The sequence below is a fragment of the Pristis pectinata genome, chromosome 26, assembly GCF_009764475.1.
Source record: "Pristis pectinata isolate sPriPec2 chromosome 26, sPriPec2.1.pri, whole genome shotgun sequence".
In the NCBI taxonomy this organism is placed as follows: Eukaryota; Metazoa; Chordata; class Chondrichthyes; order Rhinopristiformes; family Pristidae; genus Pristis; species Pristis pectinata.
Window position 1 is genome coordinate 30,303,005 of NC_067430.1, and position 25,855 is coordinate 30,328,859.

The window sequence follows — 25,855 nt, forward strand, 5'->3', positions numbered from 1 at the left end:
TGGTTAGCGGAGGCAGATAAATGGCCAGATTCTATCCCTGGTAATCGAAAAATTGCAGTGATAGGATGAGGTTGTAAATCAGTCTTCAATACATTTGAAATAATGTTAAAAATATCTTTCCAATATTTTTCCAAAAGAGGACAGGACCAAAACGTATGTGTCAAAGAAGCCACATTTGATTTACATCTGTCACAAAGAGGATTTATATGTTGATAAAAACGAGCTAGTTTATCTTTTGACATATGGGTCCTGTGAACTACCTTAAACTGTATCAACGAGTGTCTGGCACACATTGAAGATGTATTAACTAAATGACGAATTTTCTTCCAAGTCTCTGTAGGTAAAGATGTCTGGAGTTCACTTTCCTATTCATTCTTAATTTTGTCCAGTGATTCTGGACGTATTTTCATAAGTAAATCACAGATTATTGCTATCAAGCCCTTCTGATAAGGATTAAGACCTAAAATTTTTTCCGTATTTTCAGTTTTGTAAGGTGTCGGAAAAGAGGGTATAGTAGCTTTAAAAAAATTTCTAATCTGCAAATATCAAAAAATATTCTTTGTTCTATTTTCTTCTCCTTTTTCCCTGTGGGACTGAGCAGGTTTCCCTCATTGTATAATCTGAGTCTATACATTCAATGAAGATTGAAGTTCTCATTTGCTTTCATGGAACAGTGGGCCAAGTATGCAGGGAATAGCCAATGAGCCAGGAGGCAAGCTTAAATTTCCCTTTTTAGCAATGTCTTCAAAAATATTAGAACCTCCTTTTTTTTCCCAGCACTTCCCAATACCAGCTGTAGTACCGGTGTTTCCACTTTGGGATGGAACAGAGGCAGGGCTAGTTGCCACGGCCTCACAGCGCCAGAAACTGGGGTTCAATCTTGACCTGCGTGGAGTTTGCACGTTTCCCTGTGACCGTCTGGGTGCTCCCACGTCCCAACAATGTGCAGGTTGGTGGGTTGATTAGGATTAGTAGGGCTGGTGCTTCGTGGTTGGTTGAAGGGCCTGTTCCAAGAGTTATGGAGTGATGGAGTCACACAGCACAGAAACAAGCCCTCCGGCCCAACTGGTCCATGCCGACCGAGATGCCCCATCCAAGCTGGTCCAATTTGCCAGCGTTTGACCCATAACATTCTAAACTTTTCCAATCCATGTACCTGTCCAACTGTCTTTTAAAAGTTGTTATTGTACCTGCCTCAACCACTTCCTCTGGCAGCTCATTCCACATAGATACCACACTTTGCATAAAAAAGTTGCCCCTCATGTTCCTCCTAAATCTCTCCCCTCTCAACTTAAACCTATGCCCTCTAGTTCTTGATACCCCAACCCTGGGGAAAAGACTGAGTGCATTCACTCTATCTATGCCCTTCATGATTTATATTCCTTTGTAAGGTCACCTCTCAGTCCCCTACACTCCAAGGAATAAAGTCCTAGCCTGTCCAACCTCTCTCTATAACTCAGTCCCTCAAGTCTTGGCAGCATCCTTGTAGATCTTTTCTGCACTCTTTCCAGTTTAATAACATTCTATAGCAGAGCGGCCAAAACTGAACACAATACTCCAAGTGTGGCATCACCAACGTCCTGCACAACCGCACCATGACCTCCTACATTCAATGCCCTTAGATGAAGACCAGCACGTCAAAAGCCTTCTTCACCACCCTGTCTACCTGTGACTCCACTTTCAGTGAACCATGTACTTGTACTCCAAGGTCCCTCTGTTCTGTAACACTTCCCAGGGCCCTACTGTTCACTGTAAAAATCCTACCTGGATTTGACTTTCCAAAATGCAACACCTCGCACTTATCTGAATTAAACTCCATTTGCCATTCCTTGGCCCACTTACTCAGCTGATTGAGATCTCCCTGTAATTTTTGATAACCTTCTTCATTGTCCACTATACCACCTGTTTTAGGTGCTGTGCTGTATCTCTCCATGACTCAATGTAGAACCTATCCTAGTCCCTTTCTTCACACCCACCACAGGGCAGACCCTTGCCCGTGCATAGAGTTGGAAGAACACGATTGATTGCAGGGCATCCTTGAACAGATGCAACAACAACTTGCATTTGTGTAATGAGGTTATTTATCATCCAAGGAGCATCAACAAACAGAATTTGACACATGTGGAAGTATCAAGACAGAAGAAGAAATGCTTGATGAGAGAGATAGATTCTACAGAGACAGATGGAATTCCAAAGGTTGGGAACTCTTGCAATGGTGGAACAAAGAAGGCTAATCACACAGAGGTGGCTCAAACCTGGAGCATCACGGGGTCTCGGAGGGCTTTTGGGCATGGGAGTTACAGAAGCTGGGAGGAGAAAAGATTGTAGAGGGATTTGAAAACAAAGAATGGAATTTTACAACCTAAGGTGACGTCAGAACCAGTGGTAATGCAGTGCAATAGGCAGCAATGTTGGATGTACCTTCTTGAGCTTAAGTGCTTCACTCCGCACCCCTGCTCCTTATCTAAGTGCAGGGACATCGGAGGCAGTTTTAACAGAGGTTTCTAATACTGCTTTGTGTGTTGGGAAGGGCTGCCTTCATAACAACATAGTACTCTGGAATACCCTGTGAGATTGTGACCCTCAGTCAGGGCAGTGGTTTGTCAGTGAATGTGCAAAGGTTGGGGCACAGATTCAGTCACCAGTCTGAAGAGAAAAGACCTGAGATGTCTGGTGAAAACAACATTATGTTCGAACACATGTGCAAAATATATTGTCATATTTTTGATTTTATATAGGTTAATGTATTTGGATTACGAATTGCTCCTTAGAGATTTCCATCTTTAATGTTCCATGGTGCTTTTAAATGGGTAATGTAAAGCAAGAAATCTACTATTCACAATATTGCCAATATTATTGAAATTTGACAGATTGGCTTACAATTTCGAATCATAACATTACAAGCCAATTGTATCGATGCTTTCAGAAGCCTTTACATTGTAGGAATGTAGGAGATTTTCTCCTGAACAATAAAAGATGTTAATCTTGAATCCTTCAACTGACACCACATCACCTAGCCATAGTATTTCATAAAAAGCATCCGTGCTCAGCTATTAATATTCAGTGCAGTTCGAGAGCAAAGCCCTGGACTGAACAAAAGACGTGTGTAAGCTCACTAAATACTTTCTCAAATACTTCAAATGGACATAAGCAGCTGGCTCTATTGGCAGAGGGTGAGAGGTTGAAAGCAGCTTGCGTATTGACAAGGTTCTACTCACATCATCAGTCCAGTGTTGGAGCGGGGAGACAAGAGCTGTCTCCATCTCCGCATTCAGTTGCAGGAGCTGCCTGTTCAGTGTGTTGGCTGACCGGGAGAGTGTAACAATTCCTCAGCACAAGCACACTGGGGCACGCTAGATCAGAGTGAGACAGTTCCCCATTTCTTCTTCCTTAAAGTCGTTAATTTGAACCTATTCCTCCAGCTCTGAGAGAATGTGCCAGCGCTATGTGCATCTGCCATATCGTGCTTGAACAGTGAATGCAAGGGCTGGCTGCGCGCCAGCAAAGCAGGACTGCCTGTGCAAGACCTGGCGAGTAACTGCTTGTTGCAACATTGCTGCTATGCATGAAGGAGTGTCGAGAGCCAGCCACAAAAAGCCTTCCTTTCTCGGGCAGTAGGCAGAGGTTAGCGATTTGCCTCCTTGCCCAATGCAGCCGCAGGACATCTATTGGGATGTTTTCAAGCTTAAGTGTGTTTGTTTAACTCTTACCAGCACCTTTAGGTGATGTCAGGTTAGCACCTGAACAGGGGCTTAGCAAGTGCAGAGACCACAAAACAAACGCACAGGGAAGAAAATTCATTCGTCTCTATTTAGCACCTGGAGGAATCGCTTCACACAATACCCAGGGGCAGGCGGACCTGCAGCTGAGGGGGGGAAGGAGGAGAAGGATCTACTGATGGGTAGATAATGGCGCTGCGGGGGGTGGGGAGGAGGCTCGAATGGGAAATAAACACGGACACGTGTTCTGGCTCTGTATCGGTGCCTCTATCACAGTATATAACAGCTTAAACCTAGGGCCTGGAGACTAAACAAAGCGGAATAGATTTTCAGGTGTAAATAAGATAATTTAGGCACCTTTTAAAGAGTTCCTGCCTGGTTACGTACAAATATACAAAATAGGAGCAGGGAATAGGCCACTGGGTCCATTGAGCTGGGTCCAGCATGCATTAGGATTATCGCTGATCCAAATGTGACCTCAGGTCCACGTTTCTGCCTGCCCTTCTGTGACCCCTTTCAGGCCCCCACTGACCACAACACTGGAGCAGACGCTTCTTGTTCCGACTCATTCCAACACCGATGCTTGTATTTCTCACAGGTTATCTGTACCCAACCATTATTTGCCAGTAGAAGTTGGATTAAATGGTCACAATTTATCACCTTCTTTATTAACTCAATTCAACAATGAGCAGGTCACAATGAACAGTTGGTCTGATATAAGAAGGACGTTCCCATGCAAACACGGGAGATGTAACTCATGTCCTTTTTATCTCTTCTCTTCCACCATCCAGGGACACAAACTGTCTTTCCTGATGAAGCAGCAATTCAGTTGCGCTTTTTCATTTGAGGTAATTGCATTTGGTGCTCACGAGGGGGTCTCCTCTCTCCAACATAAACAAAGACTCCGCACACCCCGGACATTCTCTCTTCTCCCCCCTTCCATTGGGCAGAAGATACAAAATCCTGAAATCACGTACCACCAAGTTCAAGGACAGCTTCTATCCCACTGTTATAAGACTATTGAAGAGTACGATAAGATGGACCCTTGACCTCACAATCTACCTCATTATAACCTTGCAACTTATTGTCTGCCTGCACTGCACTTTCTCTATAACTAACACTTTATTCTGCATTCTTTTATTGTTTTCCCTTGTACTACCTTAATGCAGTGTTGTAATGAAATGATCTGTATGGATGGCATGCAAAACAATGTTTTTCACTCTAGCTCGGTACATGTGACAATAATAAACCAATTTACCAATTAAGATAAGGTATCTTTATTAGTCACATGTACATTGAAACACACAGTGAAATACATTTTTTGTGTAGAGTGTTCTGGGGGCAGCCCGCAAGTGTCACCATGCTTCCGGCGCCAACATAGCATGCCCACAACTTCCTAACCCGTACGTCTTTGGAATGTGGGAGGAAACCAGGGAACCTGGAGGAAACCCATGCAGACACGGGGAGAACGTACAAACTCCTTACAGACAGCGGACAGAATTGAACCCAGGTCACTGGCGCTGTAAAGTGTTACGCTAACCGCTACACTACAGTAGGAACATACCCATTTACCTTTCACCTTTCCTTAGCATTGTATGTAATGATCATTATACTCCTCTTCTTTTGGACACTGGCTGAGTTCCCTGCTGTGATCTTGTTAGCAAAGAGATAGCCTTCACAAACAGTCGATAGTGTTATTTAGCTTGGTAATGTTTTTATGTCCATCTCTTGTTTCTTCTACTACTTATCATCATGTGTCTTCTTCCAGTCAATATAACAAGATCTCTGCAACTATTGTGGACACCATCATTCTCAACTAATATAGGTTTGCCTGTAGAGGAATCAATGGTGTTTTCATCAACAAGGCAAGGTTGCTCCAAGCAGCCTACATGTGGTCTGATGGATCTCACCATCAGATTATTGACTTCGATCTCCAGGCAATTTTGGCCCTTTCTCTGAAGCTAGAGTGGTGAGAAGCTACTGTCCTCAACATCTCACCGAGTGTATTGCCGGCCCTGAATTTATATTGTGTTCACGGATCACATTCTTGCATTTCAGGTTAGTTTGTGTTAAAAATGAAATCAACACCATTATGTACGATATTTTTCAATTTCACTACAGCTCATAGAAATCTATACAAATGGTGCAGCTTTTTAAAAAAAATTTATTTACAGCGTGGTAACAGGCCCTTCCAGACCAATGAGCCCGCGCTGCCCATTTTAAACCCAAATTAACCTACCCGTACGTCTTTGCAATGTGGGAGGAAACCGGAACACCTGGAGGAAACCCACGCACACACGGCAGAACGCACAAACTCCTTACAGACAATGATGGGAATCGAAAATAGCGTCGTGCTAACCACTACGCTACCGTGCCACCCCTATTAGAACTGCCAGCTATTAGAACTGCTGCCTCACAGCACCAGAGACCTGAGCTCAATCCTGACCTCTGGTGCTGTGTGGAGTCTGCATGTTCTCTCTGTGACCACATGGGTTTCACTGCGTGCTCCAGTTTCCTCCCACAACCTACATGCTGGTTGGTAGGTTAATTGGCCACTGTAAATTGCTCTTGGTGTGTAGGTGAGTGGGTAGTTGATGTGGGGACAATGTAACAAATGGGATGAAATGGGTACTTGCTGGTCAGTGCAGACTCAGTGGTAAATTGGTTTATTATTGTCACACGTACTGAGGTACAGTGAAACACTTGTCTTGCACACTGTTCATACAGATCAATTCATTACACAGTGCATTGAGACAGTACAAGGTAAAACAATACAGAATGTAGAATAAAGTGTTACAGTTACAGAGAAAGTGCAGTGCAGGTAGACAATAAGGTGCAAGGTTATAATGAGGTAGATTGTGAGGTCACATGTCCATCTTATTGTACTAGGGAACCATTCAGTAATCTTATAGCAGCGGGATAGAAGCTGTCCTTGAGCCTGGTGGTACGTGCTTTCAGGCTTTTGTATCTTCTGCCCGATGGGAGGGGGGAGAAGAGAGAATGTCCGGGGTGGGTGGGGTCTTTGATAACATTGGCTACTTTACTGAGGCAGCGAGAAGTGTAGACAGAGTCCACGGAGGGGAGGCTGGTTTCCATGATGTGCTGGGCTGTGTCCACAACTCTCTGCAGTTTCTTGCGGTCACGGGCAGAGCAGTTGCTGTACCATGCCGTGATGCATCCGGATAAGATGCTTTCTATGGTGCATCAATGAAAATTGGTGAAAGTGAAAGGGGACGTGCCAAATTTCTTCAGCCTCCTGAGAAAGCCAAAAGGCTGTTTCTGTGCTGTATGACTTTACTAATGTCTAGATTGGATAGTCAGTACATTGCATTAGCAGTGAGCCAGTGGATGTCCTTTAGGTCCTTGGAGAACAGGACACGTGTTGATGGGTTCCAGTGTTTTTGCCTTGGGCTTCACACAAGGACTGCAGAGCGATAGAACGCAAGGTGCAACTGTACTGAATAATTGGTCAGGTTTGTTATCAGCGGAGAAAATAAACTCAAGTACACAAATCTACTGAAGCTCAGATTAAACTCCATCAATTGTATCAGAGTTCTGAATCTCAGAGTTTTATCTGCAGTTAGATCATGTCAACACACACATTGTACCTTTGTGGGAGCAGGTGACTGAACCTCAGGTTCTGTCAACCTCAGGAAAGTGCAGCAAGGGTTGGAAATCAAATGTCTATGATGAATGGTTATACCTTCCTTGTCGAATAGTTACACTCCACATTTTATGTGGCATTGCATTTTTTCAGCCTCATATACAACATAACAAACTGACATAACCAGTTTTTAAAAAATGTCGCAGAGTCATACAGCATGGAGACAGGCCATTTGGCCCACCAAGTGCATGCTGACCAGTAGACCACCTGTGTTAACCTCATCCTCCAGCACTTGGTCCACAGCTTTCTCTGCCTCAGTGATTCAAGTGCTTGTCCAGGCACTAGTTAAATGCTGTCAACGACTCTGCTTCTGACACTCTCTCAGGCAGTGCCTTCCAAGTACTCACCACTCTCTGAGTAAAGGAAAGGTCTCCCTCAGACACTCTCTGACCTTTCTGCAGTTGACTGCTCCTCCTTTACTGGCCAGGATTTGAATGTGAGGACATTGTGAATTATACAGTGGGATTTTCCAGGATAGTGTCGATGAACCACACTGTCAGTCTGTGACCTGGAGGCAGGCAGAGCACAGGTCTGGGCTCACACCAAACAAAGCCAGAAAACAGAAAGCATGGGAAACAGGACAAAACTACAGCAACTTCTCCCAATAAAAGCAGGGACACTTTGCTGGAATAAGGCAGTGGTTGCAGGGTCCTACATGCTTCAATCTGGACAAGCAGACAAAATTCTGCATCACCATCCGACAGTCTGAATCCGACCACAGCAGCTGGGGAACTTTATCTCAAGAATTTAAACAACTCTGGAATGTAACAGAAAAGGCTGGTCTCAGTAACAATGAGCATGAAGTTATTGGATTGTTTTAAAAATGGGTCTGTGTCACTGATATCCTTCAGGGAAGAAGGTCTACTGTCCTTATCTGGTCTGGCCAACAGACCCTTTAAATGATAGACTGGTAAATTGGTTTGTTATTGTCACATGTACCGAAGTACAGTGAAAAACTTTGTTTTGCATGCCATCCATACAGATCATTTCATGACATCAGTGCATCGAGGTAGTACAAGGGAAAACAATAACAGAATGCAGAATAAAGTGTTACAGTTACAGAGAAGGTGCAGTGCAGGTAGACAATAAGGTGCAAGGCCATGACGAGGTAGATTGTGAGGTCCAGAGTCTAGATTATTGTACTAGGGGACCGTTCAATAGTCTTATAACAGCGGGATAGAAGCTGTCCTTGAGCCTGGTGGTACGTGCTTTCAGGCTTTTGTATCTTCTGCCTGATGGGAGGGGGGAGAAGAGAGAATGTCTGGGGTGGGTGGGCTCTTTGATTATGTTGGCTGCTTCACCGAGGCAGCAAGAAGTTGAGGTTGATTTTTAACAGCCTGCTCGGTAAGGTGGCAATCGGGGATGGACAATACATGACGGCATTGCCAGCAATGTCCACATCCAGTGAATGAATAAATGCAGTAACTTATAGCAGTGTGGGCAGCAGGTTTGATCGACAGGACAATGACTGAGCCATTCCTACCCGGACAGACAAGGATATTTGGAAATGTTGTATTCAGTGCAAAGTGTAGGTGTGCCCTCACTTCACATTGTGGTGGAACAGGACACTGTTTTTTCTGGTGTCCACATCTCCACTTTGGACTAAGATCATAGACTGGGGAGGAAACCCTGTCTAAGGACTCCTTCCTCTGTAGACTGACCTCTATCACCCTAGGATCAGCTCAGTCGGCATGAATGGTAATCCTTTCCCTGTGAGTGCACTCACTGTGATGGGCATGCAAATAGATTGGGCTTCCAGTTGTATGGATAGGTCACTGAGGTGAAGTATTAGTGCAGTGAGAGGTTACTGGGTTCATTCTGTGCACCCAGTTGGGAGCTGCACTCGCAGGAAGTGAGAACTGGTGGGCAAGGTGTGGGCAGTGTGGGCATTGTGTACACTGTCCATCCCTGCACTCCTGGTTTTCCAATCCTTGGTCCCTGGAGGCACCATTCAACATTGGACCCTGCACTTCTTACTTTTTCTATATAAATGCAGTTGATTCAAATGGCATGGTATCAGAGATGCTCTCCGGTTTGATTTGATCTTGCAGATTGTATTTCACCGGCTGTTAGTTGTATATGACGGGTGTACCAGGCTACCTGTTGGACAGGCGCACGAGGCTACCTGTTGCGTTGGACGGGCGCACCAGGCGTTGTGTTGGATGGGTGTACCAGGCTACCTGTAGTGTATGACTGTGGACCAGGCTACCTGTTAAGTACGACAGGTGTACCAGGCTACATGTTGTGTGTGATGGGTGTACCAAGCTAGCTGTAGTGTATGACCTGTGTACCAGGCTACCTGTTGTCATTTTCAAAGTATTTGCAGAGAAACTTCCAAAGAGAAACTATTTTCTCACTGGGTTTGGTTGATGTAGCTCATTGCGTCATTTGCATATGCAAATACCTTGATGCTAACCCATCCATTCCAGGACTGTTACTACAGAATCCTCCCAGTGTGTGTAACCAGGGCAACAGGACAAGTTGTTTTTCAGCTTATGGCTATTTAAATAGGACGTGAGAACGGGTTGGTTCTGGACCTGGGCTTGGCAGCTGGAATGGCCGCTAGAACCCACGTCTGCCCGCACTGGATGAAGAGAGCCAATCTCACTGAAAAACCCACCCATACCCAGAGTCATCACATCAATACGGAATTCAACGGTTTCTGGTAACTTGCTTTCTCAGTCTGTATCAGGGCCAGCCAGTTGCGTGTTCACTCATCCATCTTCAACACGAATGCAGGTTTTCTCTCTCTGCTGACACCACCTGATCTACTGCTCCTGTCTGCAGCTCCGACCTGGATTTCACAATGTTTGTGTTCCTTTGTTTTCTCTGTCTTCATTAACCTACTAATCAGATGGCCAGTTCAATAAGATGGACTCTCAACCTCGCAATCTACTTCGTTATGACCTTGTACTTTATTGTCTGCCTGCACTGCACTTTCTCTGTAACTGTAACACTATATTATTGTTTCCCCTTATACTGCCTCAATGCACTGATGTGATGAAATGATCTATATGGATGGCATGCAAAACAACATTCTTCACTGTACCTCGGTACATGTGACAATAATAAACCAATTTACCAATTTAATCAACAACTTGTAACCACAGCAATCCTGGCCTCACCTTACAGAGATTCTATTTGTCTTGGTCATCATTCCCTCACCCACAATGCAACTTACAAGTGCCCGAAAGCACGTACCACCTGGCTCAAGGACAGCTTCTATCCCACTGTTATAAGACTATTGAATGGTTCCCTTGTACAATAAGATGGACTCTTGACTATAACACTTTATTCTGCATTCTATTATTGTTTTACCTCAATGTATTGTTGTAATGAATTGATCTGTATGAACAGTATGCAAGACAAGTTTCTCACTATACTTCGGTACCTGTGACGATAATAAACCAACTTACCAATTTATTTAATACTAATTTTATTCAAAAATTATAGAATCATAAAACAGTACAGCACGATACAGGCCCTTCGGCCCACAATGTTGTGCCGACCTCTAAATCTCGCCTAAGACTATCTAACCCCTTCCTCCCACATATCCCTCTATTTTAAATTCCTCCATATGCTTATCCAGCAATCTCTTGAATTTGACCCATGTATCAGCCTCCACCACCATCCTAGGCAGCGCATTCCATGCACCAACCACTCTCTGGGTTAAAAAACCTTCCTCTGATATCTCTCTTGAACTTCCCACCCATTACTTCAAAGCCATGCCCTCTTGTATTGAGCATTGGTGCCCTGGGAAAGAGGTACTGGCTGTCCACTCTATCTATTCCTCTTAATATTTTGTATACCTAATTGCTGTTAATTTTTAGTTGTCTATTTAATAGGTTTGCAAGGTAAAGGAATTCAGAAATACTCCAGAAACTTGGCAGCTTCAACAGACAGCAAAGCTGAGGGTGTGGTTTTACTCAGTGCCGAAGGTTTCCTCCATAGGTTTGTGGACAGGGATAGTCTGACCCACTACATTGCCTGATTATGCCACTCCAGCTGATGGGTCAAGGATACTCCTGGAAGGAAGGTCAGGCTCTTGGATCTGAACTAAGTAAATGTGGGGCAGCGGGGAATCCGAGTGTGGTGTATGCAGGGAATGGCCCCTCTTGGCAAGGTCTGGCCCAACCTGCGCTCAGGGGTGTGGTGGGAAGTGCTCCTTTCATTTCTAGCATTTGCTGCACATTCTTTTATTTGCATAACCAGTTTCTAGGGTGCCACATCTCTCTCTAACAGGCTAATCAGGTATTCAAATCAGCTCTCTACCTTACGAGTTTCAGACAATAGTTAACATTAAGTCGGTATGGCTGCATTTAATCTTGGAAGAAAAATTATATTAGGCAAATTCTGCTCAAACAAGAAACCATGTAGGTTATTGTTGAGTTCTTTAATTCACTTAGATCAACTAACTTGTTCAAACAGCTTAATCTGACATATGTTAGTAGTCAAAGAACGCAGTCATTAACTCAGCTCTTCATTACAAAACAGCCATTTGATTCTACACAATAACTGAGTAATACGTTCTTTAATTTAATGCAAATATATAGGAGCCTGAGGAATGAATAAGATTACTTTGTGAACTGTATCACTGCCATGTATTATGAACAAGGCATTGTAATACAGAGGATACAATCACCCAGCCATTCTTATTTGCTTAGCTGTGAGTTCATGTTCCCTGTAGATGGGCAGGTAGGACTAAACTGGACTTTGTTATCATGGCCCTCCTGAAGCAATTGAGCTTGTTGCTTAAGTAGGACAAATACATAATACAGGGCCAGGTTCATGCTTTTGGGTGATGGCTGAGAGTTTCTCATATTTTTTTCCTCACATTTTCTCTTGTGACGTAACAAGAAGATATACATCCCATCAAGTCAATGCTAGTTTTCAGAGCAATTTCATCAATCCCATTCTCCCACTTATTTCCCTGTGACTTATTTTCTCTTACATGCCCATCAACTTCCCCCTGACTCTCCCATCACCCACCTACTCCAGGAGTAATTCACAGTAGTCAATTAACCTACCACCTTGCATGTCTTTGAGATGTGGGAGGAAACCAGAGAATAGAGTCATAGAGCAATACAGCATGGATACAGGCCCTTCAGCCCAACCAATCCATGCTGACCACGGTGCCCACCCAGTTACTCCCCATTTCCTGCGTTCCACCCATATCCTTCCAAGCCCCTCCCCTCCATGTACTTGTCCAAGTGCTTCTTAAATGATGCTATTGTAGCTGCCTCACCCACTTCCTCTGGCAGCTCGTTCCATATACTCACCACCCTCTGCGTGAAAAAGTTGCCCCTCAGGTCCCTTTTAAATCTTTCCCCTCTCACCCTAAACCTGTGCCCCCTAGTTTTGGACTCCCCTACCCTGGTGAAAAGACTGTTACCGTCCACCTTATCTCTGCCTCTCATAATTTTAAACACCTCTATAAGGTCACGCCTCATTCTCCTACGTTCCAGGGAATAAGGACCTCGTCTGGCCAACCTCTTCCTATAAGCTCAGGCCCGCTAGTCCTGGCAAAATCCTCGTAAATCTTTTTTGCACTCTTTCCAGTTTAACTGCATCTTTCCTATAACAGGGTGACCAAAACAGTACACAATACTCCAAGTGCAGCCTCACCAACAACTTGTACAGCTGAACCCAGAGGAAACCCACGTAGTCATAGAAAGAACATAAAAACTGCACACGGACAGCACTGGAGGATAGAACCAGGGTTGGTGTAGCTGTGAGGAACTGGCACTCCAGTCGGGGATCCGGAGACGATACAAGAGGGCAGGGTGGGAGGGGAGAAAGGACGGGTCAGGTGACTGGGAGTAGCAAGGGTCGCTGGCTGAGAGAAGATACATTCACTGTTGGATCCTTTATCTTGTTCAGACAGGCTACTCCCAATCCTAATACTTCATCCAGGCAAATTACCGAACCATAGAGTTATACAGTCCAGAAATAGGCCCTTCAGCCCAACTTGTCCATGCTGACCAAGTTGTCCACTTGAGCTAGTCCCATTTCCCCGTGTTTGGCCCACATCCTTCTAAACCTCTCCTATCCGTGTATCTGCCCAAATGTGTTTTACTAAGTTTATGAACAGGAAATACTGGGGATCTCAGGAGGTCAGGCAGCATCTGTGGAAAAGTTTTCAGGTGAACGACACTTCCTCAAAACTAAATGGTATTAGAAGGGCCTGAAATGTTCATTCTATTTCTCTCTCCATAGACACTGCCAAAATTGGTTTATTATTGTCACATGTACCGAGGTACAGTGAAAAACTTTGTTTTGCATGCCATCCATAAAATCATTTCATCACATCAGTACATTGAGATAGTACAAAGGAAAACAATAACCGAATGCAGAATAATGTGCTACAGTTACAGTGAAAGTACAGTGCAGGCAGACAATAAGGTGCAGGGGCCACAATGAGGTAGATTGTGAGGTCAAGAGTCCATCTTATCGTACTAGGGGATGGTTCAACAGTGTTATAGCAGTGGGATAGAAGCTACCCTTGAGCCTGGTGGTATGTGCTTTCTGCTCAATGTTGGGGAGGGGGGAGAAGAGAGGACGTCTGGGGTGGGTGGGGTTTTTGATTATGTTGGCTGCTTTACCGAGGCATCGAGAAGTATAGACAGAGTGGACACAATCCTCCAGGTGCGGTCTTAGCAAAGCTTTAACATAATCTGTCTGCTGTACAACACCTTGGTATATGCATCCCAACATCCCATATTATTTGCCAACTCTTCTCTTAATATGTCCTGCCACCTGCAATGATCCATTCAACTCCAAGGTCCCTCTGTTTCCCTTTGGAACTATTAATTGGAATTAGAATTGGTTTATTATTGTCACATGTACTGAGATGCAGTGGAAAAACTTTGTTTTGCGTGCCACCCATATAGATCATTCCAAACATCAGTACATTGAGGTAGTACAAAGGGAAAACAATAACAGAATGCAGAGTATGGTGTTTCAGTTACAGAGAAAGTGCAGCGCTTCTTACATTCCTGCTCAAGTTTGACAACTGCCCAGAGGAACAGGTAGGAGCTGCACCGTAATAACTTCCCAACGTCCTGGTAAACCCAGTGAGGGCATTGATGGCAAAGCTGCAATCAACTTACAACTCAAACGCTATATAAGTTGGTTTTAGTCCAAGGCTCCCTTAAGTCCGTTTGTTAACTGAAGGAAAATCTTAGGTTGTGTTAAATTTGCAAAACAACTAGATTACAAAAGATGGCGGGTGTTTTTGAGCGCAGGAAAAATCCAGGGACTTCTGATTAAGGAGACAAATGCTTGAATGTAGTCAATGCACATCTTGCATTCTGACACAAAGACTAACTGCTGAAAGAGGGAGAGGGGGAGGGAGGGGGAGGGAGAGATAGATGGGACGAGAGAGGGGCAGGGAGAAGGAGGGGGAGAAGAGGAGAGGGGGAAGGGGAGAAGGGAAGGGTGGTGAGGGAGAGAAGGGGAATGGGGAAGATGGGGAGGAGGTGTGGAGAGGGGGAGAGGATGGGGTGAAATGTGGGAGGGGGATGGGGAGGAGGAGAGAAAGAAAATTGGGTGGCATCTATTGAAGCCACCGATTATCTGAGGCAAACAAAATATGGTTAAGTTGCAGATACAACACTGAAGGATGACAAACATGGTTCACATCCTGAGCCATCACACTGAAACTTGGGAGAAAATCGGATAAGGTTTTTAAGCAATAGCGAGGTGGTGCTTATTGTAAGGTTAATCCCTTACTGGTGACTGGTCACACACACGAAAGAGAGGCAGAGGATTCAAACATGAGTTACTATTAATGGGATCATGTCATCTTTCAAATGTCTCTAATCAATTTCTGCTTCCCCCAAGTTTACAGCACCATCTGAGATACAAGTACACACTGGGTCACACACAATATTTCCACCACATCCAGGTTCCTGATTAGCCAATGCAGTTGGGTGTGGTTGTTTGCCCTGGGCTGCTGCAGTAGAGTATTTCGGTTTCCTGGTTGCAGTATTGTGGTATCAAATTACTCAAATCGCAAGTTCAAGGAAACATTTTTTGCATTCTGTAGTAGTTAACAATTGCAAGTGTAGTTTAATGAAGGATGACCTGGACTGCACTCATCACTGTCAGAGCCACTCACTGAGACACAAAACATCAACTGAACACATTCTTCTTGTGGCGGTCGGTCTTCAACAATGCACAAGAAAAATAACCAGGTGACATGGTGGCAAATTACCAGCTCTAAGGTTGTAGTTCATGGACAACACCATGGTAACCTGTGATCCAACCTGGTGGTGGATTTTTTTTCTGTTTATTCATGGAATGGGGGCATCTCTGGCAGAATCACATTTGTTGTCCATCTCTAATACCCTTGGAGGGTCCTGATGCAGGGTTTTGACCTGAAACTTTGACAATTCCTTTCCTCCCACAGATGCTGCTCGACCCGCTGAGTTCCTCCAGCAGGTTGTTCATTGCTCCAGATTCCAGCATCTGCTGTCTTGTCTCTCCCTCGGAGAGAATGGCTTACTAAGCCATTTCAAAGGGCAGTGAAGATTTAACCATGTTGATGGGTCTGAAGCTGCATTCTGGGTCTGACTGGGTAAGTGCAAAGGAGTTTGTCCCTGGAATGATTGGATTCCAGCAGCTCAGATCACACCTCAGGTTCACACGTGTTAGAATCCCATTGATAGCAAAATAACAAGTGAACCAGGTGGTGAACCACAAAACTGTCTGCAGAAGCAGCGAAGGTTTGGTGTTGGGGGTTAGTGAGGAGCCAGCTGATTTTAGCTGGGACAAGTGTCTGGTGGACAATCAACTCCAGGTGTTATCGGCTAGGCAAGGGAAAACGAGGGGGCATTTTTTTCTGTCATGTGACTGTCAAACAAGGGCAAAATCAGCCTGGGCAAAATGTGAGACCTTACCACCACCTCGTTGTTCATTTAGCTTGTGAAATGGGCAATACCTATGGACCACTGCCCAGTGGAAATCATTCCCTTCAGGGAAGGAGCTCGAATCACATCTTTTGTTAATGGACATCAGCCACGATTGAATGGCAGAGCAGATTCAATGGGCCGAATGGCCTAATTCTGCTCCTGTGTCTTGTCTTATGGGATAAGAATTTTCCATCAACAAGTAAATGCAGAACTATTCATTCAGGGACACAAACAGAAAAAAACTTCACACTGGCCCAAGGAAATGAGCACAATAATCAAATCAGACAATGACACGTGTTGGTTGGAAATTAACTTTCCTTCACTGGACTCCTGTAGTTTGGCTGTCAACAAGACCTACAAGGCAATGTAAGGGAGCATGTCAGTAACAACCATAGCTCTACAAAGTCGGGACGTTCTCAGCATCACTTGAAACTGCTAAAGATCAGAATTATCACTAGAATGACTCATTCACCAACCTTTCACAATGCTGATAAACTTTGAGCCTTTCCCCACAAAAATGTTGTTGTTGAGATAATGGTTGAACTACAGATTGGATGACATTTTCTTAATGATTATAGATTTGTTTTCTAACCTAAGTCATTGGCTTACAAAAAGTAAAAAGGATAATGAATGTTCAGCCAAATGTGGAGCGGTAGGGATTGCATTGATCAACTTGTCACAGTTGTCAAAATCTCCACTTTTTCCTTGAGCAGAGGCCCAACCAGTTCCCCTTCAACTGGCTGAACTTGTTGTCACATTGAATAACTCCTTCAACTCCATTCACTTCCTCCAGATCAACGGTGCAGCTATGGGACCCAGCTCTGCCTGTCTTTTTTTTGGGAGATGTGAAGCAGACTTTGTTTCAGTCCTACCAGGGACTCTGCCCCAACTCTATCTGGTACATCGATGACTGCATTGGTGCTGCCTCCTGTAGAACTCAACAGGTTAATTACTTTTGCTGCCAACTTCCACCCTGCCCTCACCTTCATGCAGTCAATCTCTGACTCGTCCTCTCCTTTTCTGAATCTCTCAGTCTCCATCTCAGGAGATAGGCTGGCTACTAACACCCATCCCAAGCCTACCAACTCCCACAGCTACCTCCATTACTCTTCGTCCCACCCTGCCTTCTGCAAGATCTTTATTCCACTTTTCTTGTTCCTCTGTCGTGATCATATTAGATCTGATGATCTTTGTGTACAGTTGTCCCTAGAATGTCTTCTTTCTTTCTGAATCATGGTTTCCCCTCTACTATTGTTAATAAAGCCCTTGACTGCATCTCATTCATTTCCCACCCCTCTGGTCTCACCCTCTCTCCTCTGGGACAGAACGAGGATGGAGCTCCCTTGGTCCTCACATTCCATCCGACTGGCCTCCACAATCGACAGATCATTCTTTGTAATTTCTGCCACCAAAGAGATTCCATCACCAGACATATCTTCTCCTCTCCTCTCGGCATTTTGCAGGGACCATTCCCTTCACAACTCCCTGCACCACTCTTCCATTCCCACTAACCACCCTCCCAACCCCTTCGTACGCTGCTTCCCCAGATAACTGCAGGCAACACGACACTTGTCCATTCACCTCTTCCCTATGCACCATCCAGGTGAAGCAGCGATTCACCTACGTTGACTCTGTTCCCCTTCCCACAGAAGCAGCCTGACCTGCTGAGTGTTTCCAGCATTTTCTGATTTTGTCACACTTCTGATTTTTGCATTTTAAAGGAGTCTTCAGGGTAACCATCAGCAACTGTGGATGGAGTTGATCACTTGTACACCTGAGAAAGGCACCTGCAAGTGACTGTCTGAATGACTCATCTTTGAAATATTTCCATGAACACAATGCCAGCTCACAGAGTAATTCCATTCCCCAGTAATTTTCTTGGCAACCTATTCTCTCCACATTACCCTTAACAGCCCATAACCTTCCATTTTTCTTGTATCCATGTGCCTACCTAAGAGTCTTTTAAATATTCTCATTGTATCAGCCTCTACCACCATCCCCAGCAATGCGTTCCAGGCACCCACCACTCTCCTAGTAAAAAACACCTACCTCTGACATCTCCCCTGAACTTTCCTCCACTCACCTTAAATGGATGTCCTCTGGTATTGGCCATTGCTGCCCTGGGAAAAAGGTGCTGGCTGTCCACTCTATCTGTCCCTCTCATAATCTTATACACCTCCATCAAGTCACTTTTCCTCCTCCGTTGATCCAAAGAGAAAAGCCCTAGTTCACTCAACCTTTTCGCATAAGACATGTTCTCTAATCCAGGCAGCATCCTGGTAAATCTCCTCTGCACCCTCTCTAAAGCTTCCACATTCTTCCTATAATGAGGCAACCAGAACTGAATTATGTAGAGGTTTAAGAGCTATGTAGACAGACATACGAACAGGCAGGGAATAGAGGGATACAGACCATATGCAGGCAGATGGGATTAGAGAAGTAAAAGACGGCCGATACTGGAATCTAGATGAAAAACACTCTGATGCTGGAGGAACTCAGCAGGCCAGGCAGCATCCGTGGAGAAAAGCAGGCGGTCAACGTTTCGGGTCAGGACCCTTCCTCAGGACTGAAGATAGGGAAAGGGGAAGCCCAATATATAGGAGGGAAAAGCAGAGCAGTGATAGGTGGACAAAAGAGGGGAGGCGGGGTGGGCACAGGGTGGTGATAGGTAGATGCAGGTAAGAGATAGTGATGGGCAGGTGCGGGGGAGGAGGGGAGAGCAGATCCCCCGGGGGATGGGTCAAAGGTAAGGAGTGAGAGAAAAAAAGGCTAGGAAAGGGAAGAAGAGAAGAAGCGTGGTGGTGGGGGGGGGGGTGGGAGTTGGGGTGTGGTTGTGGGGAAGGGGGTTGGGGATTTCCTAAAGTGGGAGAATTCAATGTTCATCCCATTAGGCTGCAAGGTTCCAAGACGGAAAATGAGGTGCTGTTCCTCCAGTTTGCATTTGGAATTCTCCTGGCAGTGGAGGAGGCCGAGGACTGACATATCAGTGATGGAGTGAGAGGGGGAGCTGAAGTGACCGGCAACGGGGAGATGCAGATCGCGGTTACGGACAGAGCGCAGGTGTTCTCTGAAATAGTCACCTGGTCGGCGTTTGGTCTCACCAATGTAGAGGAGGCCACACTTGGAGCACCGAATACAGTAGATGATATTAAGGGAGGTGCAGATGAATCTCTGTCTCACCTGAAAGGACTGTTTTGGTCCCTGGATGGAGGTGGTGTGGGGGCAGGTGTTGCACCTATGGCGAGGGCATTGGAAAGTCCCCGGGGTGGAAGCAGGATGGGTGTGGGGAGAAGTGAACGAGGGAGTCACTGAGAGAGCAGTCCCTGGGGAAGGCAGAAAGGCGTGGGGAAGGGAAGATATACTTGGTGGTGGGGTCCCGTTGGAGATGGCGGAAGTGGCGGAGAATGACGTGTTGGATACGTAGGCTGGTGGGATGAAATGTGAGGACAAGGGGGATCCTATCCCTGTTGGGTCTGGGAGGGGTGGGGGTGAGAGCAGAGATGCGGGTGTGAGCTCCCTCCACCACCATCGGGGTGGACATTTGAGATGTCCTGGAGTGGAAAGCCTCATCATGGGAGAAGATGCGGCGGAGGCAGAGAAATTGAGAAAAGGGGACAGCGTCCTTGCAAGGGATGGGATCAGCGTAGTTTGGCATCATAGTCAGCACAAACGTTGTGGGCTGAAGGGCCTGTTCTATGTTCTATGGGGTTAATGCAGAAGATTGGCACTGAGGTGAGAGATCAGTCGTGATTTGAAGGGCAGAGTGGACGCAAGGGGCTGAATGCTTCTATTTCTGAAATTTTCAACAACTTTGCACCAGTGGAACAGTAAACATACTCCAGTGCTCTGCACAAGAGGGTCAGCAGACAAAGGATGGCATCGAGCCAAGGGGAAAGAGCAGCTGTGCAAGTGGCCAGAGTGAGCTGTGGGTGAAAGTGTTTAACTGTATTAAGCTGGAAACTTTCACCTTAAAAGGACTAAGCATTGGTTTCACTATTGATGCCTCTCAGTCCTTCCAATGCAATGAAAGCTGAGTTCAAAAGCAATCCTACAACCAAACTTCACGTCCTCTCCCACTGGGACACAAGCCAATAGACTACAAATGCCAGGCAGGAACTTCTGCCTTCACATGCCAAGCAGCTCCCAGCAACAAACAAACAACCGGCAGCAAAACTATGAATCTGTTCATTTCTTAGCTGCAGAGCCTTTTGCTCATGTCACTTCATGACTGCATACAGAGGGAGACGGTGGGGGAAGACCCCTTGGACCTGGAGGGGTTGCAGAAAGGACCAACTCATCCGACATCAAGGTACGGTTTTAATCTTCAGTATGTCCAAAACACGTTGGTCTCCTTGTGAGGAGATGTCCGCAAGTGAATGCTGCTGACTGGCACATTCCAGGGTGCAGGAGTACGTGCTGACAGATGCACTGCAGCTTGGTGCAGCCACTGCGAAGGCTCTGTGGGAAGGACAAGGTCTAGGTCCTGCCAACAATGGACACTGAGGGGTTTGGCCAGTGTCTCTCAAGCGTTTCCTGGATGTATTGTTTAAGGGAGAAACATGAGCGGTGTTGATGTATCGTCAGAGAATGCATTAAACTGAAGGTACACTGAACGTAGAGCGAGACATGTACTGTATCAATTGCATTGACTATTGTGAATGAAGTATGTTTCGAAATATGTAAATAAAATCCTTACACATCTGCATATGGAAAGAGCACATTACTCATTGTTGCATTTGAGATGGCACACATACTCACTGCAAACCAGGTTAATTTTACCAGTGCAATGTTGTAGCATGTTGACTGTCAGCGAGTTATACAGCACAGAAAGAGGCCCTTCGGCCCAACTGCTCCATGCCGACCAAGACCCCCATTCAAGCTAGTCCCATTTGCCAGTTTTTGGCCCCTAACCTTCTAAACCTTTCCTATCCATGTACCTGTCCAACTGTTTTTTAAAAGTTGGCATTGTACCTGCCTCAACCACTTCCTCTGGCAAGCTCATTCCACAAACATACCACCCTTTGTGTAAAAAAAAAGTTGTCCCTGAAGTTCCTATTAAATCTTTCTCCAATTCACCTTAACGTCATATCAGAGGAATTCTGTGGGCAAATTATAGATCCAGTCACCAGTGACAGCCTTGTTGGAAATCAGCTTAAAGCAGTCCTGATGCAGGGTTTCGACCCGAAACGTCGACAATTCCTTCCCCCCCCCCCCCCCCCCCCTCAGATGCTGCTCGACCTGCTGAGTTCCCCCAGCAGATTGTGTGTTGTTCCACATTCCAGCATTTGTAGTGTCCTTTGGCTTCTCTGCTTCAACTCTCTGAGTACACACAAGTTGTATCCTCAGCAACGTGACCACGATATTTTTATGTTTTGTTTACAATGAAGGAACCCCCGTGTTAGATATAAACAAATATGAACCTGAAAATGTAACTCCACACTCAAACTTTCAGCAGCTCCTTCTAACTTCTCCTCTTTGGCCTAGTCAGCATTTTTGCTGGTGTTAGTTGAAATGTTGGGAAGAACTTTGTAAGGTTTCAGCACGTTGAAACCACAGTAGAAAGGCAATTGGTTGTAATCCATGACAGTTACTTTATCGACATAGTGAAACAGAATGTTATCACTTATGAAGCTTAGTTGTAAGTCTTTTATTGGAAGAATATCTCCAGGAGTAACTGTCTGCCCAGCATCAATCTGACTCCCAAAAGGAATAAGCTGACTGCACATAACAGATATTGCCTTCCTTCGACTTACAGGGATGCAATCCTGAAAGCACTTTTCGTTAACCGAAGCATCGTCAAGTGAACTGCATTCATGGGCATTTCAGCACAGTGTCTTCCAAAAGGCATGCAATTTGTTGTAGCGAAAAGTAGATTTGTAAACCCATACCCCATAGGGTAAAATTAGCAAATCAAATTGTATGTGGAGGAATGACTGAATGAGATCAGAATCAGGTCTATTATCACCGACTTATATGTCGTGAAATCTGTTGTTTTGCGGCAGTAGTACAGTGCAAGGATATAAAATTACTATAAGGTACAAAATAAATAAATAGTGCAAAAAAACAAGGAATAACGAGGTACTGTTCATGGACTGTTCAGAAATCTGATGGTGGAGGGGAAAAAGCTGTTCTTGAATCGCAGTGTGTGGGTCTTCAGGCTCCTGTACCTCCTCCCTGATGATAGTAACGAGATTGGCAGATTCATAGAGGGCGGCTGACTATCCTAATATTGGGACAAGAGGCTCAATGATGAGGGAGTGCAGAGAGAATTTTACCACACAACGAGCTTTGGTCTACCGGCCATTATTATTGGTGGGTGATCTGTGGGCAGTTTAACATGAGCCAAGTTTTAAGCATCTCTAAGTGTGCTCTTCCTAAGGTGGTCACTCTGTGTCAGAAGAATGAAAAGACGGAGGACCTGCCAGGAAACGAAGCCCAACTCTTGGCCTGGTCTGACTCTCCATTGGGCTCTGCTCCAACAGACAGGCGCCAAACTGGAATAGGTTCCAATTTAAAAACATATTTATCTGTTACGAATTATCTCATGCACTCCTAGTAAGAATATAATCTCCCATATTGGCACTAATGTCTCTTTTGTGAGCCCATGCTCAGGATTAAATTCTCATCTATTGAAAGCAATGTCCTTCCTCTGAGAATAAAACTCGAAAGAGTATAAACCGACGAGGTTTCACAGTTGGTACAAATGTTGCTGTGACTTTCACGTAGAAAGCACACCAAAGTACTTTTATGGGAGACCAGCCACAGGAGGTGGCGTCACAGATCACACGTGCTCTCTCCTTGGTTGGTGTGGATGACCACCGTCCATATTTGGGTTTAACACTCAGTGAGACACAGACTTACACTTCGGCAAACCACACAGAAGACAAGTACTGAACACGATAACAGTGTACCCTGGGAACTCCAGTGGAGGTACTAAACCCACATAAACAATAGCTTAAAGATTAAGGTAAGATTGAATCTGTAGCCCATCCACCAATCAAATCAAATAGTGATGTTCACAAACATTATGAGACTATTGTGCTCAATGAATCTCTTGTCTGAATGATCAATGAAATGCAAGTAGTAAGGAGCTAACTTAATAATGGACAGTCACAAATGTTACCTGTCTTCACTCAAAGCTCAATATACTTTCCACCATCCAAACAAACTGAGTCATAGAGTCACAGAGTTATTCAACACATTCCATGCTGACCAAGGTACTTTCCTAAGCTAGTCCCATTGCCCGCATTTGACCCATATCCCTCTAAGCCGTTCCTACCCATTGAAATGTCTTTTAAACGATTGTATCTGCCTCTACCACCTCCTCTGGCAGCTCATTCCATATATCCACAACTGTCTGTGTGAAAAACTTGCCCCTCAGGTCCCTTTTAAATCTTATCCCCCTCACTTTAAACCTGTGCCCTCTAGTTTTAGACTCCCCTACCCTGGGAAAAAGACTGCGGCCACCCACCTTATCTCTGCCCCTCATGATTTTATAAACCTCTGTAAGGTCACCCCTCAGCTTCCTTCATTCCATGGAAAACAGTCCCAGCCTATCCAGTCTCCCCTTATAGCTCAAACCTCCAGTCCTGGCAACATCCTTGTGAATCGTTCCTGCACCGTCTCCAGCTTAATCACATCCTTCCTATAGCACGGGGACCAGAATTGCACTGTTTCAACAGATTCTTATTTGATTATTCCATTGCTCTCAAAAGCTTTTAAGCAAAAAGTCAGGCAGTGATGAGTTCAATGAAAAACTGGCCCAGTTCGCTCTCACTAGTGGTTAACCCCATTGCTTAAAGCAATCTCATTAACCTATTTTGTTCCTGTAGCTTTTCAACCCATTCAAATGCTTCTCTCCCTATTCATAGATACGGATTTGGTCTGACTTTCAGTCACTAACTTCACTTGGGCATTCCAGAGACTGTCGTCCCTTTAGTGTTCCTATTCTGTTTTCAATGCCTTGAATTTAATCATGTATCTATGATCCCCTATTCTAGAGATTTCAACCATGCAGAAGTCTATGTTATCAATCCTGTTCATCTTTTCAAGATGCTTTCAATCGTTCCATTATTCAAACAAAAAGACATCATATTATATCTTTTTTCCATTTGCACTATGCACTTTGGGCTGGATGCTTGCCAACAACACAGTAAATCTACACTGTACCTTCTCTATCACAATAGTACGTTGATTAAATCTGCACACAATCCCAAAACTATTGTCTTAGAAAAGTTTGATACACATTCTCTTGCATGCCTGGGCTTTTAGGTTCTGTCCCAATGCTATAAAACCCAATATTTTTCTCATTTTGTTTCTGAACAACCATAGGAACTTACCTACCAATAGGAGGGTCCACCCAAACTCTCCCCATCTAAAGAATGTTTTATGGAGAGGTCAAAGTGAGCATCAAGAATTCAGTTTTTGCGTCTCTGTCCTTCCTGAAACATTGTCTTTTAATGATTACTTTCAGCTCCGATTCTCTTTCTGGCATCCAAAGCTCAATTTACACAAATGACCCGTTGGGTGCAATGTGTGTGCACGTAATTCGATATCGCGAATGGATAGTACTTACCCTATTACTTCCAAGTTTCCCCATAACACTTCCCCTTCAGGCAAGCAAGCCTTCGTAAATATAGTCAGAGTCTGTTCAAATGTAGCCTCCCTGCTGTGTCAGCAGTACCTCCTGATATATTGCAGCAGTTTGCTGTAGATTTCTGACTGGATGGATATCCACATTGATTTCAAATTAAACGAGATCTGCAATTTGTTTCCCCTTTAGGGCATTGACTTTAGATTTGGTTTAAGAATGCAATATTAAGGTATATCACTAAGCTCAGAACATAAGAATACAAGAAATAGGAGCAGGAGTAGTCCACTCACTCCTTGCACCTACTCCACCACTCAGTAAGACGATGGCTGATCTTGTATCCCAAGCTGCTTTCCACTAACTCTATATCCTTTGATTCCCTTAATATCTGACAATCAATCGATCTCTGCCTTGGATGTACTTGGTGACCGAGATTCTACAGCAACCGGGGGGGGGGGGGGGGGGGGGGGGGGGGGGGTGGTAGAGAATTCCAAAGTTCATCACCTTCTAGGTGAAGAATCTTCTTCTCATTCCTGAACTGAATGGACGCCCCTTACTTTGGAACTGTGACCCCCTGGTTGTAGACACACTGGCCAGGGGAAACATCATCCCTGCATCTACCCTGTCAGACCCCTTAAGAATTTGGTCCAATTCAGTAAGACCTCCTCTCATTCTTCTAACCTCTAGAGAGAACAGAACCAATCGACTTAAACAATCCCGATAAGGTAAACCCACCACCCAGGGGCAACTCCATAGTGGGCGCTGGTGCAGGAGTCTTCCTCAAGCAGCAGCTTGGTGTACATCACTGGTTCAGCTCAGCTGTGACAGTAGAAGGTCACCCGTCAAGGCCAATGCACATTGAGTAACATTGAATGGCCAGGTATTTTGTGGAAGTATCAAAATTTTCCTGTCGAACACCAGAATTTCCACACAACTGCTGAAATCCTAAACTTGCTTTGAGCTATTTGTG

The 25,855-nt window shown here is 44.9% G+C and overlaps 1 protein-coding gene across 4 annotated transcripts in view; it reads right to left on the minus strand.

Moving 5' to 3' along the window:
- The window catches only part of rap1gapa (RAP1 GTPase activating protein a), a 302,062-nt gene that overhangs the window by 73,419 nt on the left and 202,788 nt on the right, over positions 1-25,855 (minus strand). Inside the window, exon 1 of one of the 4 annotated variants that reach the window (XM_052039184.1) lies at positions 3,219-3,466. The exons of the other annotated variants lie outside the window; for them this stretch is intronic. Within the exon in view, the coding sequence (XP_051895144.1) occupies positions 3,219-3,263 (45 nt within the window). The 5' untranslated portion in view covers positions 3,264-3,466. Of the gene's footprint in view, positions 1-3,218; positions 3,467-25,855 lie in introns of those variants that run through there. 4 annotated transcript variants of the gene reach the window in all.